Genomic DNA, 13231 nt, shown 5'->3' on the forward strand with positions numbered 1-13231 from the left:
AGGTTAATCCACTGAAAAAAATAGTTTGTTTTGATAATCTTTAATTAAATTCTGCTGATTTGTTTCAGTTTAGATTGACGCCGATTCTTCTGTTGTTGTCAACATGAGGGCTTCCATAGCAACTGCATATAATACTCTCTTTTAAGGTTAGTAAAAAACTCAATATTCAGTTTCAGTTGGAAGTACATCAATGTAATCCTCCTGTTCACACAGACTTTAAATTCACAAGTGGTGTGAAGCCAGCATAAGACAGTAAAGAAAGCATTGATTTCAGGATTTAATTATAAGCCAGAGTTTAATGAAACTGGAAGAACTAATTAATCACCCCAAAGTCAGTCAGTCAATAAAAAGCAGGACATTTCACAGTGGTAAAATTGAGGTATTTCTATATACAGTGCTCAGCATAAATAAGTTCACCTCTCACAGATCTCTCTTTTAAATGAATATTTTCTATAGGATGCTATACAATAATATATTTGTGTGTGTAGTCAGTACCAAAGCCAGAACTAGAGCTAATTTAACAAAATAACTTAAGAACACGTTTCAAAAAATGTGGATATCTAAATTAAAGTTAGAGATAAATATTATACAACATTTTAATAGAGGAATAAAAAGAAACATACAAAATATAAAATTTAGTTGAAATTTTGTTATTTGCACAACAGCGGAATGAACCGCCAATTACTCTGGCATATGTTTTACAGAGCGGATCCCCATCCAGTCATAACCCAGCACTGGGAAACACCCATACACTCCCTCATTCACACACACTCTCATACACTATGGCCAATTTTTGTTTTCCTCATTTTACCTATACTGCATGTCTTTAGACTTTGGTAAAACCAAAGCATTTCATTTTATTTTAAGTTCAAATTCAAACCTTTTTTTTAAATGAGAAACCTTTAAAAGTTTGCTGAATTTTAATCTTCAAAAATACACTGCTACCTTATACACTGCATGACAAGTAGAAAAATCTCAATAGTGGCAGTTTTAACGTCTCTCCGCTTAACCTAAAGAAAGGACATGTGAGCTGCAAAACACGACAACATTTACCATTAAACTCATTAATATTTCAAACGGACAACAACAAAGAGCTCCTACCCGTGTGTTTCTCTGCCTGATCCGCAGGGGAAACATTTTCAGCATGGTCCTGTCTACATGTCAGTCACTCTGCTGTGGACGGTTAAACCAGAACCCTCATCCAGCATAGCAGGAGTGGTCATTTAGACTGTTGTACAGTGGAACATGCATACAAAAGACAAACGAAAGGAAATGCCTGCCCAGGAAGGGCCTACAGCTGCAGGTCAGCAGCGAGATTAGAGCATGTCCTGCTCTGCTTTCCTAGGCAACACCTGCACAGGAAGAGGCACATCTGTCCAAAGAGAGCATCACTACTGTATATCAGCCAGGAAGATATATTACATACAATTGGGGATGCACAATATATTGATATCTGGTCTGGATTAAAACATTATTGAGGCCTGAGACTGTATAGTTATTTTAAAAGAATTCATGCATAAGAAAGTGTAACATTTGTAACTTTAACAACAATTAATTTAATTGAATTATTTTTATTTTACTGTACCTGAATACTGTTAAGACTCGGAAAAATGGTGATACATTTTATTTCAATTGCATCTTTCTTTATTAAAGGTCTTTATGCTTGTAGATTGGTTATTAGATTTTATGCAGATGCACTTCCCTATAGAATCAAAGCAATCAATCTAAAATTATTCATGATTTCCAAATAGCGATATATTCAAGTCATGTGGTGAAAATGTAATCGAATGGCAAAATATAAATTGCAGAATAACAAAATAATCCCAATGTTAGCTTTTTCCAATATCGTACATCCCTAATGCAAAGCAAGTCTTGGTTTCTAGTCAGCAGGTTTGGAGCAAATCTTCCACAGCAAAAAGATAATTATGCACAAACGTGCTGTAAAAATGTAAAGACCGACTATGGGAGAAATCTCTGAAAATTAGCAGATCTCCACCAGCTGGGGTTTAACTCATTTTTAGAATGTTTTCTGAAGGATCATGTGAAACTGAAAACCTTCTGTAAGCTAAGAAAATATTACATGCTATTTCCTCTATGCTAATGAAGGACTACTGAGACATTCCAAGCACGGGATGGGTCCTCCTGGCGTGGCAGAGTTCCTCACACCTCCAATTTGCTTACAGAAACCATGTGCTTTTTTTAACCATACAAAAATTCATCTGCTCGTGATCTTCTCTCATATAACTTTGTCATGTTTGGTGTCATTTGACCGTTGATGTAATAATGAAATCAACATTGATGTTTTTCAAGTTACAATCTATTTACTATTGTTGAGTCATGGCCTGAGGAGAGTTTATCTCCTCAACTTTGCTTTTTGCAAAAAGGTTTCACTGTCTTTTTTACACAGCAGTTCACTTGTTACAGCTATGTTTCTCTATGTTAGTTTGTTTTATTCAACTGTCTATATATTTGAACCAAGTGGCAACCTCCCGTTCTTCCTCATGGAGCTAATATGGAAGTAACTGAAACTGCAATTCATTGACTTTCCTTTGAGGGCTGGCTCCAGGAAGTCCAGATGTTCGCTGACTGAAATGCTAAATTGGCCAATTTTTTACAGCTGATAAAAACATGTTTACAGCCTAATACAAAAGATGGTTTGGTTCATATAGCTAATAATACCCTTCATGACACCTGTGAGGGGGGTGATTTTTTTTTTAACTCATCTGTTTTGTTTTGTTTTTATTAAGTTATATTAAGTCTGCATAATTAAGGGAGTGGCCACTTGAGTGACAGCTAGGTCTCGCTGGTCGCCATCATGTCATTGCGACTGATTACCTGCTGAACTCGGCATGTATAATGGATTTTTGTTTTGTTTTATGTGGCTTTACACAGTCAATTGCCGTTTGGAATGATTTCCTACAATTATCAGATAATATGGCAAGCTTTGTGCACTTAAATGTGCTCAAACACCATTCAAGTTGCCTCCATTTACCAGGTGAGTGAAACTGTACACTTACTGTATATACCATCTCTATAAATGTATTTGTTTTATTTAAGATCATTTATCATTTTCTTAAGAACTTGAATGCACTCCAGAATCTGACAGATTGATTAGTTGTAGGCTCTAGAACAGTCATCTGAAATGTTGTCATACAGTATTATGCCTGGATTTCATAAATAGCTTTGCATTTACTAAAACAGACTACATTTATGTCTTATTTTGAAATCATTTGGATTTTCCTTCTGAAGTATTAATCGTTTCTAAAAGAAAAAAAAGCCTGCTAAGCTAAATGCTAGCAGGCATCTGTAAATCCGCTCACGGTCCGCCCTGTTGCCCTTGTTTGGTATCCACCGGTCATTATGGTGACGAGTGAACAAAACGTCAACGGTTGGCCCCGCCTACTTGTAGCTTCATTTGCGCTCTTCAGAAACCTATGTGTGACGTCACGGACACTATACGTCCATATCTTTTACAGTCTATTAATTAAACAGGTAACTTAATAAACAACTTTGCCTGCTTTAAGGCGTTTAGATTCTTTCTCTTTATCAATCATGATAACAACTTTAATGGATTAATTACAATAGATTTAGATAAATAATTGATTTAAACAACTGCTTTCTGTTTTAGATTAATGGTTCAGAATAGCAGCGTAAGCTTCAACCCTCAAACTTCAATGATCTGAAATAAAAACTACCATCTCAAATGTAATATATTTTTGAAAATATGAATGTTTTTGATCAAATAAAAGCAGTGTGCTTTTAAAAATATAAACATTTTCAAAATTCAGGATACATAAAATTATTTATTAAATTAAATATTAAATTTATTGGGAGAATTATAAAAAAGTTAACATTAAAAATATATTAACATCTTCTGAATAGTAATCAACATAAAAATATATATTAGTAAATTAAATTCACCTTCAATTTAACAATTGAATATTCTTAAAATTTTAGGATGAGATATTTATGTAGGATTTTTTAAAGGTATTTTCAGTTTTCCATTTAATTTTAGTTAAATTTAAACATGAGCAACATAGTAATAACGGAAATAACGGAACGTAATAATGTACTGTATACCAATACTAAAATGCATATGTCTGGGACAGCCCTTTTTTATCCATATTTCCTGTAGGAATGTCAAATGAGATAAGATAAATGTCAAGAAATATGAGCCACTGCAGATCTTCTCCAGCTGCGAGTGAATCCACAAACCAGGTCATGTGGCGCCAGATCGAGTTCAAAGTTGGGCGTTATTTTTTCATCTGCTTCAACCGACTTCCTGTGCTGAATGACAGAGCAGGAACCCTCCCATCAGCCCCCTGCTCTTGGAAAGCTCTCAGGAAGTCAGAGAGCATTACGTCACTCTCAGATCCTGACCTCACAGAGATGTCAAATCCTCCTCCAGCACGTGGAAATGAGCCAACACTGCCTCCCAACACGCTCTCAGATGTGGAAAAACATCATCCCTGTCTCTTGCTCGCCTCGCAGGGAAATGCGACATCAACTCTGCTGGTTCTTTATGTTTGAGAATAATGAACAGCACAGAGAGTGCAGAGCTGTGAAGTAGGTTAGGCATAGAATCACTAGCTTAGTGATCCAAAGATAAAATGTTTTACCTTTAATGGTAGCTGCATTTAGCAAAAAGAGTAGACTTTTTGTTTGTTTGTTTAGATGCTGGCTCTTAAACAACATTATGCAATATTTAATATAAAAGAAAGTTTGTAAAAAAAAAATCTAAATAAAAAATATTTTAAAAAATTTAATAGTTTAACAGTAGTTGTATTATACAAGTGAGTATATGTGATAAATATGTTATAAAATGTGCACAGAGACTATTTAGAAAAGCTGATAATAAAAGAACCAATAGCTAACTTGGCGTATTAGATATATTTGAAATAAATGTATGAAATAAAGTGAGGTAAATTTACAAGGAGCTTAAAAAACACAAAAGCCATTTACAAAAGCTAATAATAACAGTTATATTAATATGAATAACTAATTAATAACGATTAAAACTATTAACAATATATAACGTTAAATTGTCAACAAAAATAAAAATCGAAGACAAATTCACACACCGGCCACTTTATTAGGTACACCCGTCCAACTGCACAAACTCAAATGCCAAACGCATGGCATCAACTCAAAGCATTTAGGCATGTAGACGTGGTCAAGACAATGTGCTGCAGTTCAAACCGAGCATCAGAATGGGGAAGAAAGGTGATTTAAGTGACTTTGAATGTTGGTGCCAGACGGGCTGGTCTGAGTATTTTAGAAACTGCATATCTACTGGGATTTTCATGCACAACCATCTCTAGGGTTTACAGAGAATGGTCCAAAAAACAAAAAGAAAAAAAGTTCTGAAAGCAAGGGGGTCAAAGCTGGTACTAGTAAGGTGTACCTGATAAAGTGGCTGGTGAGTGTATATTTATAAATGAACAGACATTTTTTTTTTAAATGTTAATGTAAATAAAACTAACCCAAAACTGTTCAAAGGTTTTACAATTTTAATAAATATTTTATAAGTCTCGTTTAATATGCTGATTTTGAATACATTTCATGTTATTATAATTTTTTTTATATGTTATATAGCTTTTGTGCTGCTTGATATTCAGATGAAACATTTCCTTTTTGTTGAAGTCTTTACTGCCACTATAATGTCATTATTTTTGCTGTATAAACACTTTAATATCTTAAAAACATATAAAATGTGTAAGCAAATCAAATATACAAATTTTAACAAATGTAAACATAAATAAGCATAACCTAAAATATGTATATTAAACACTATATAGACATTTTATAGCCTTGCTTTTCTTAGGGTGCTTTTACATCTGTAGTTCGCTTCATTTGGTCCGGACCAAGGGTAATAAATTATACATTGTTGCATCTTCTGCCGTCTTTGGGTCGTTTTCACACCACACTGCTGGCTTTGTTCCGAACTAGTTGAAACGAACTAAAATGCAATCATCTGACAAAATCCACATCTCTCATTGGCCAGATGTTGTTGAACATATTTCCTAAACTGCTTATTGATTGGTCAGAATTCACGTGCGGGAAAATGCCAGTGAACTCCCGCAGGTAAAAAAAACCTTTTATTCTGGAGGGACGACTGCGCTGGCTGATTGTATCCCTGCTTTAGAAAAACTATACATTATGAAAATGAAGCGCAGCCACGGCTGGAAAGCAGTGTTCAATGCATCGCTCGTCACTTCAGGAGGAGACGTGAATTAATTTAGCTAAACTGCGACATGGTCCTCTTGCGCAAATATTACCAACGATCCATCAGGTAGTGTTTTCCCCTCTCTCTCTCTCTCTGTTGGTAAAGCGCTGTCAACAAATATTTTTCCTCCATACCCCATAATGCACAGCGCATTGGCCTACGGCAGCTGAGTTAGTCCAAAATGTGCAGTACTTTTTGCGGTTGAACCTGTTTTAGTACGGATCATATTCTCACCACAAACAAACCTCTCCAGGGTTCGTTTGAAAACGTACCGAGACCACCTCTTCAAGCAGGTCTCGGTACGCTTATTTGGTCTGCTTTTGGTGCGCACTCGAGTACGATTGCTGCATTCTCACCTGCCCAAACGAACCGTACCAAAAGGGGAAACAAACTCTAGTGCAATTCAATCGAACTAAATAAGGCAGGTGTGAAAGCACCCTAAGAGGCCTAATAAGCTTCCCCATGCCGTGTTCTTCATACGACAGGCAGCACTAATACTCATCTTGACACAGCGCACTGAAGAAAATAGCAGCATTTTCTCAGTCATCCTGTCCCGCTGCTTCTCAGACGTGTCGGTCTTATCAAAACACTCACTGGAGTCATTCACAATTATTGCAGTTGTGGCACAGGGCCACTGATGTATATGAAATAGAGGGCATTTTAACTGCAGATTGAGTGCTGGTGAAGGAGATGTTCACATTAAAGCCAACTGAGACAAGATTAATGGATTCCCCTCTCTAGATCTCAATAACATTTCAACAGCCATCCTCCCTCCACAATCTCTCTAGTAAAACAGCTTCTCTTCCTCTGCCTTCAATTTCCTCTTTGGCTGCCATTTGACTTTCCTTGTTTTTTTCACATTCCTCTATCATGTGTTCATCTTGGCTGTACAGAACAGGGCTTAACAATCAAAACAGCCCAAAGGATCAAACTCCATGTAAGAGACTTTCAGACCACTTGGCGGATCTATTATTGTCCTATCGACAGAGTACTCTCTCTATAGAATACAACGAACATTACTGAAGGTTACAGCATTCAGAAATAAGTAGGAAGTGTAGAGACACTTGCTTTGAATGACTTCAGCACATCTGCAGCAACAGCAAATCACTAGTCTCTCACAGGACATGTCGCTAGTCTCTACATTTCTAGTCTCTAAAAGCACATGGTTGCTAGTCCCTTCAAAGGAAATACAAACACTAGTCTCTCACAGAATACACTGCTATCCTCTCTCAGCATGTCGCTATTCTACACAAAACTAGATACTCAAAGCACACCTTTGCTAGTCCCTCACAGGACACACCGCTAGTCTCTCACAACACATGTCGCTAGTCTCTACAATGCTAGTCTCTCACAGGACAAATCGCTAGTCTCTATGGTAATAGTCTCTCACAGCACGTGTCACTAGTCTCTACAATACTAGTCACTCACAGCGCATAATGCTAGTCTCATACAGGACAAATTAGTCTCTACACCGCTAGTCTCTCACAGCACACGTCACTAGTCTCTACAATGCTAGTCTCTCACAGCACACCTTTGCTATTCTTTCACAAAACACATCACTAGCCTCCACAATCGCTAGTCTCTCACAGAATATACTGCCATCCTCTCAGAGCACGTCGCTAGTCTATACAATGCTAGTCTCTACAATGCTAGTCTCTCACAGGACAAATCGCTAGTCTCTATGGTAATAGTCTCTCACAGCACAAGTAGCTAGTTTCTACAATACTAGTTTTATACAGGACAAATTAGTCTCTACACCGCTAGTCTCTCACAGCACGTCACTAGTCTCTACAATGCTAGTCTCTTACAGCATGGTTCACTAATTTCTATAATGCTAGTCTCTCACTGCATATCTTTGCTAGTCCCTCACAAGACACACCGCTAGTCTCCACAATCGCTAGTCTCTCACAGGACAAATCGCTAGTTTCTACAAAGCTGGTCTCTAACAGAATTTACCTCTAGTCTCGACAATGCTAGTCTCTCACAAGACAAATCACTAGTCTCTACAATGCTAGTCTTTACAATGCTAGTCTCACAGCAAGTCGCTAATTTCTACATTGTTAGTTACTCACAGCAAGTGGCTAGTATCACGAGTCTCTCACAACACGTTGCTAATCTCTACATCACTAGTCTCTCACAGCAAATGTAGCTAGTCTATACAATGCTAGTTTCTCACAACACATGTCAGTAGTCTCTAAATCATGAGTCTCTCACAGCACATTGCTAATCTCTACATCGCTAGTCTCTCACAGCACACACTCCTAATTTCTTAATTTGCTAGACTCTACATCACTGCACATTTGTCTCTCACAAGACAAATCGCTAGTCTCTGTTAGCACACATCGCTACTCTCTAAAATGCTAGTCTCGACAGCACACCATCAGTAGTCTTTCACAGCACATGCCGATACTGCTAGTCTCTTACAGCACATGGCCGCTAGTCCCTCACAGGACACATTGAAAGTCTCTACAATTGCTAGTCTCTTACAGCACATCTCTAGTCTCTCGCTAGTCTCTAACAGCACAACTTTCTGATCTCTTGGTAGTCTTTTAGCATAGATATATACACTAGATATTGCAGACAGACCCTGAGCATGTGTCAATAGTGCCGCCACATTTGTATAGTGCTCCCAGGACAATAGTCATTCACCCGCACTAGTCAAGACTAAAGCCAATCTGAAGATGCTGGACTTTAGCACTGTGTATGGGTGTAGTAACTGGCAAATAAGAAAAAGCATTTGGGCAGAACATTTCATGGGTAAGATTTCATTTTTTACGATTTTGTATGTTACAAACTTTCGTGCTCAACAAATCACGTTATTGATGATATTAGAGTAACTTACTGCATTGATCCCAATGCAAAGTAGCACCTCCTCGCACTCAATTCTAGGCTTATGCTAGTTTTGTTGAATAAAATAAGCAAACAATGTAAATTAAATATGACAACAAGACTCTGTGCTACCAGAAACGTGTATCATTGTCGGCTAACTAAGTGAAGTAATGGCTAGTACCTGATAACAGTGCCTGCGTATTAATGTGAATATTGTCCACCCCTAATTGTTAAATATTACAAAGGTTAAATACCATTTAGATTAGAAAGGTGGATATGCACATTGACACAGGAATATCAATAGTTCACACGATTCGTTCAAAACAAAGATTCATTTACAAACAAATCGCTCCCTTTGTTAGAATGAGAAGTGAAAGCAGGAGAGGGGGTGTGTTTCAGGACATGGATTAGATCGAATTTAACAGGGAGGATGGATCATACATTTCCATGCACACAAACACACGCTCTTTATCTGCAATGCCCGTGTGGTCACTTATCTATATAGAATAGATAGAATGATATAGAAAAGCGATGAAAATTTTTTGAAATTTAAAAAAATATTTGCATACAGACCACCGAGAAAACTCCCAATCATGTTTACATATCTATGGCCCAGGATGGCCGTAGTCCTCCACTGTACCTTGGTCCCACATTCATTTCAAAGGAGCACTCCCCTGTACCAAAATGGCGGCTCTATTGACGCATTCCTTCTAATAGACAACAACTGCATAGGCTACATCAAATAAATATCTATGGTCTCTGACAAGACCACAAGTGACTGTTTAATTTACTGAAGAATATTATAAACAGTTATTCTGTATTTGCATTCACAGTTTCAATTCGCAATCCAAAACAGTCAACCTTGAATTACAAGTAAAACTGCTGAGCTGATCAGATTTTTTTTACCCCAACATATAATATAAATGTAGTTAATATTTGCTCAAAAAAAGTTTAGCAATGATATCATGGCAAGCGAGATAAAAACTGATATACTTGCTGACCAGGCCAGCAGAAACAAATCCTTATTGTTGAGCCCTGCATAACGAGGCTTTATTTCAAGTGGCCCCCTCACGATCATCCTGAGATACACAAGACCTTCCGGTTCTGACCAATCACCACCCCACCCCACATACTATATGAAGCTCTGAGTCTGCTGTGTTAATGAGAGCCTGTCCATGCAGCTCTTGAGCAGAGGAAAGAAGATGAATCAACTCTCCCACACTTATCCAGCCCGAAACAAAGAGCAGAATTTAACCAACATGGATTGCGAGGGTCTCGCATTGCTCCGCAGTCACACGCCACGTCCCTGACACACACCCACTCTCGCTCTCTCACACATGCAGAGTGCCGTCACACTGCTTTGTGTCCAGGTTATGTGGGACGGTAGAGGAAAGAGCTTCACAATGAGAGATTCACAGGAAGCCTCTAGTGAGAATTAATACCATTACCCAGTATAACCTCAGTGTCTATGTGTGCGCAGACAGGTTTGTGTGGTTTACAAGGACAGTAATTTGCTTAACGACATGAGTATGACACAGCATTGAGGTTGTTCATGAGGACAGAAGTTTGTACAATGACATGGCTATGACGTATACCAGCAAGCAATTTTTGTTTTTAAAAGATGTCTAATAGATGTCTAAACATAGTCATCCTGGCTAAAACAAGGCTAATAGACATCTGAGAATAGCCCAAAACTAGACTAGTCATCAAATAAACAGTATACAGTCTGTCCAACCGGTCTATTTGATGACTAGTCTAGTTTTGGGCTATTCTAATGCTGTGATCACACCAGATGCAGCACGCACACATAAAACCATGCATAAATAGAAGTGTGAACATTTTGAGTTTACTTTTTTTATTTGTGTGTCAAATCCGCTTCACAATAGATGCGGCTTTTGTCTGCCTAGTGACTTTACCTTCAATGCTCAATGGCTAACATGGATTTTATTGAGAGAATAGCTGTGTTTATCTGCTTTACCACACATATATAGTCTGTCTAACTAGTCAAGTTTTGGGCTATTCTTATGCTGTGTTCACACCAGACACGGCACGCGCGGATAAAAACGCACTTTTCACGCATGAATAGATATGTGAACATTTTAAGTTTACTCGCTTCATTCGCGTGTCAAATTCACTTCACAATAGACGTGGATTTGTGTCATAGGTGGGGCTTCTGTTTGCTTAGTGACTCTAGCTTCAATGCTAAATGGCTAACATGGATTTTATTGAGAGAGTAGATGTGTTTATGTGCTTTACAAATGCTGAAAAGCCTTGTCTAAAGTCTGGTTTATACTTCTGTGTCAAGTAATCGGCGTGACCCACGGCGCATGCAATGCACGTAGCTGTGCATTTATATTTCTGCGCGCTGTTTCTGTTGTTCTGCAATAACACTTCCGAACCACTAGTTGGCAGTGAGGTGTTAATGTTCTTCTGTGTTGAGTTTCTTCGCTGGTGTTTTGTTTTTCTTGAATGCTTCCTTAATGTACAAGGGGCTCAAACTTGCTCATTTTGAAGCAGGAACCGGCAAACGTGCAATTTTAACCATGAAAAACAAAAAACAAAACTTTCCATTGGGAGCTCCTTCATGGGACTCCACACTTGTAAACACTCGCTTCATCGGTCGAGCCAAGCCGACCAATCACAGAGTTTGCAATACGCTCCATAGTTACATATTTTGAGAGGTGCACGCCAGCGATGCCAACGGCCACGGCGTATGGCTATGCATCAACGCATAGGCTGCGCTGTAGCATAAGCGTGCGCTTGATGCAGAAGTATAAATCAGCCTCGAGTCCACTAGATTCATTCTGAGATGCACCCAGCTCTGTGAGCTCATAAACTCCTCCAGAAACTATACCTGGATGATGGAAGCTTTCAGCGGTGCTTCTGAATGAGCCGAGCCAAGTTTGATGAACTGTTGTCCGGTGTTGTCAAGAGGATTTTCCCCCGGAACTTCTTCCACGTCTGGTGTGATTGCAGCATTAAATGTCTATTAGATTTTCACTGACAGCCCAAGTTTAGCCTTGTTTTAGCCAAGCTGTCTATGCTTGGTGTCTATTAGACATCTTTTAAACACAAAATTGTTTGCAGGGATGGTTTATGAGGACATTCTTTAAGTCCTTGTAATTCCAAACATAAACAATGGTGTCTTTAGACATTCAAAATTTGCCACAGGTTTCCTGTTTGGGTTTGGGTTGAGGTAGGGATGGGGTAGAGGCCGTGTAATATATTTTTTACAGTATAGTTTTTACAGTATGCGATACATTGTGATTGAGAGCCTTTGTAACCACCAATACAAATGCATGTATGTGATTGAATTTGTGTGTTGATCCACTGATCCAGCAAACAGAAAAAAGGCCATCACTCCCAGCAAGCTCTATTGATCCTCAAAGCATTAGAGGACTGTAAGTCACCAGCTGTGACCCATCACGACACCACTGGGACTGAGGATGAGGTGGGGAGGGGAATGCGACTGAATCACAGACTGGTCACGCCATCAGCCATCGTGTGCAAATGAGCCTTAATAGATCTGTCAGTAAACAGAACCACATTTTTAATCAATCCAGAGGCTATTATGGGAATTTAATACCAATTAATGCAGGACCACAAGACCCGTAACTTAAGCTAAATAGACTGATTTGGTGTGAAACAGAAAGAAACACTGCTGAGAAGTTTAAACCTGAAAAAGCCAATGGTTTACACAAATATATACAAACACTGTAAACACATTCACATTAAGATGGTGTACAGGCTCTCTAATGGGATCCAATTGGTCTCGAAAAACAAATACATTCTATATTATGTCAGCAGTCAAATAAAGTCAAACAAAAAGTTAGGTTTACAGGAAAGAAGTACCAGGAACATTAAAATCGGATGCAATTGGATACCTTTTATCTACTATGGGGAATTTACTGTATGCAAGGTTATTTCGGCTTTGAAAAGAAATGTAAAAAATGTGATTATATGTATTACTGATGCAAATATTATGATTCATGTTACACAGTTTTATCCAAAAGTCAGCTTCCTGTTTATAAAAGGTATAATTCATCTTAAATTGTATCATGCGCTCTTCCTCATGTTGTTTCAAAACAGTAAGATTTCAGTTCAGATTACGAAGACAGACGGGGATATTTTTAGAAAAACTTCAAAGATTACTGTGCCCCTGTTTAAAGTCCATTC

At 38.1% G+C, this 13231-nt stretch overlaps 1 protein-coding gene across 8 annotated transcripts in view; it reads right to left on the reverse strand.

Moving 5' to 3' along the window:
* Window positions 1-13231, reverse strand: part of rps6ka3b (ribosomal protein S6 kinase A3b) — a 94496-nt gene that overhangs the window by 58497 nt on the left and 22768 nt on the right. For 3 of the 8 annotated variants that reach the window (XR_015524242.1, XR_015524241.1, XM_087307977.1), the window contains exon 1: window positions 1102-1217. Coding sequence is in view for 1 of the 3 variants with exons in the window: in XM_087307977.1 (XP_087164103.1) it covers window positions 1102-1146 (45 nt within the window). In the remaining 2 variants the exon portion in view is untranslated. 8 annotated transcript variants of the gene reach the window in all.

The sequence above is a fragment of the Danio rerio genome, chromosome 24 (assembly GCF_052040795.2).
Source record: "Danio rerio strain M-AB ecotype USA chromosome 24, GRCz13ab, whole genome shotgun sequence".
Classification (NCBI taxonomy): domain Eukaryota; kingdom Metazoa; phylum Chordata; class Actinopteri; order Cypriniformes; family Danionidae; genus Danio; species Danio rerio.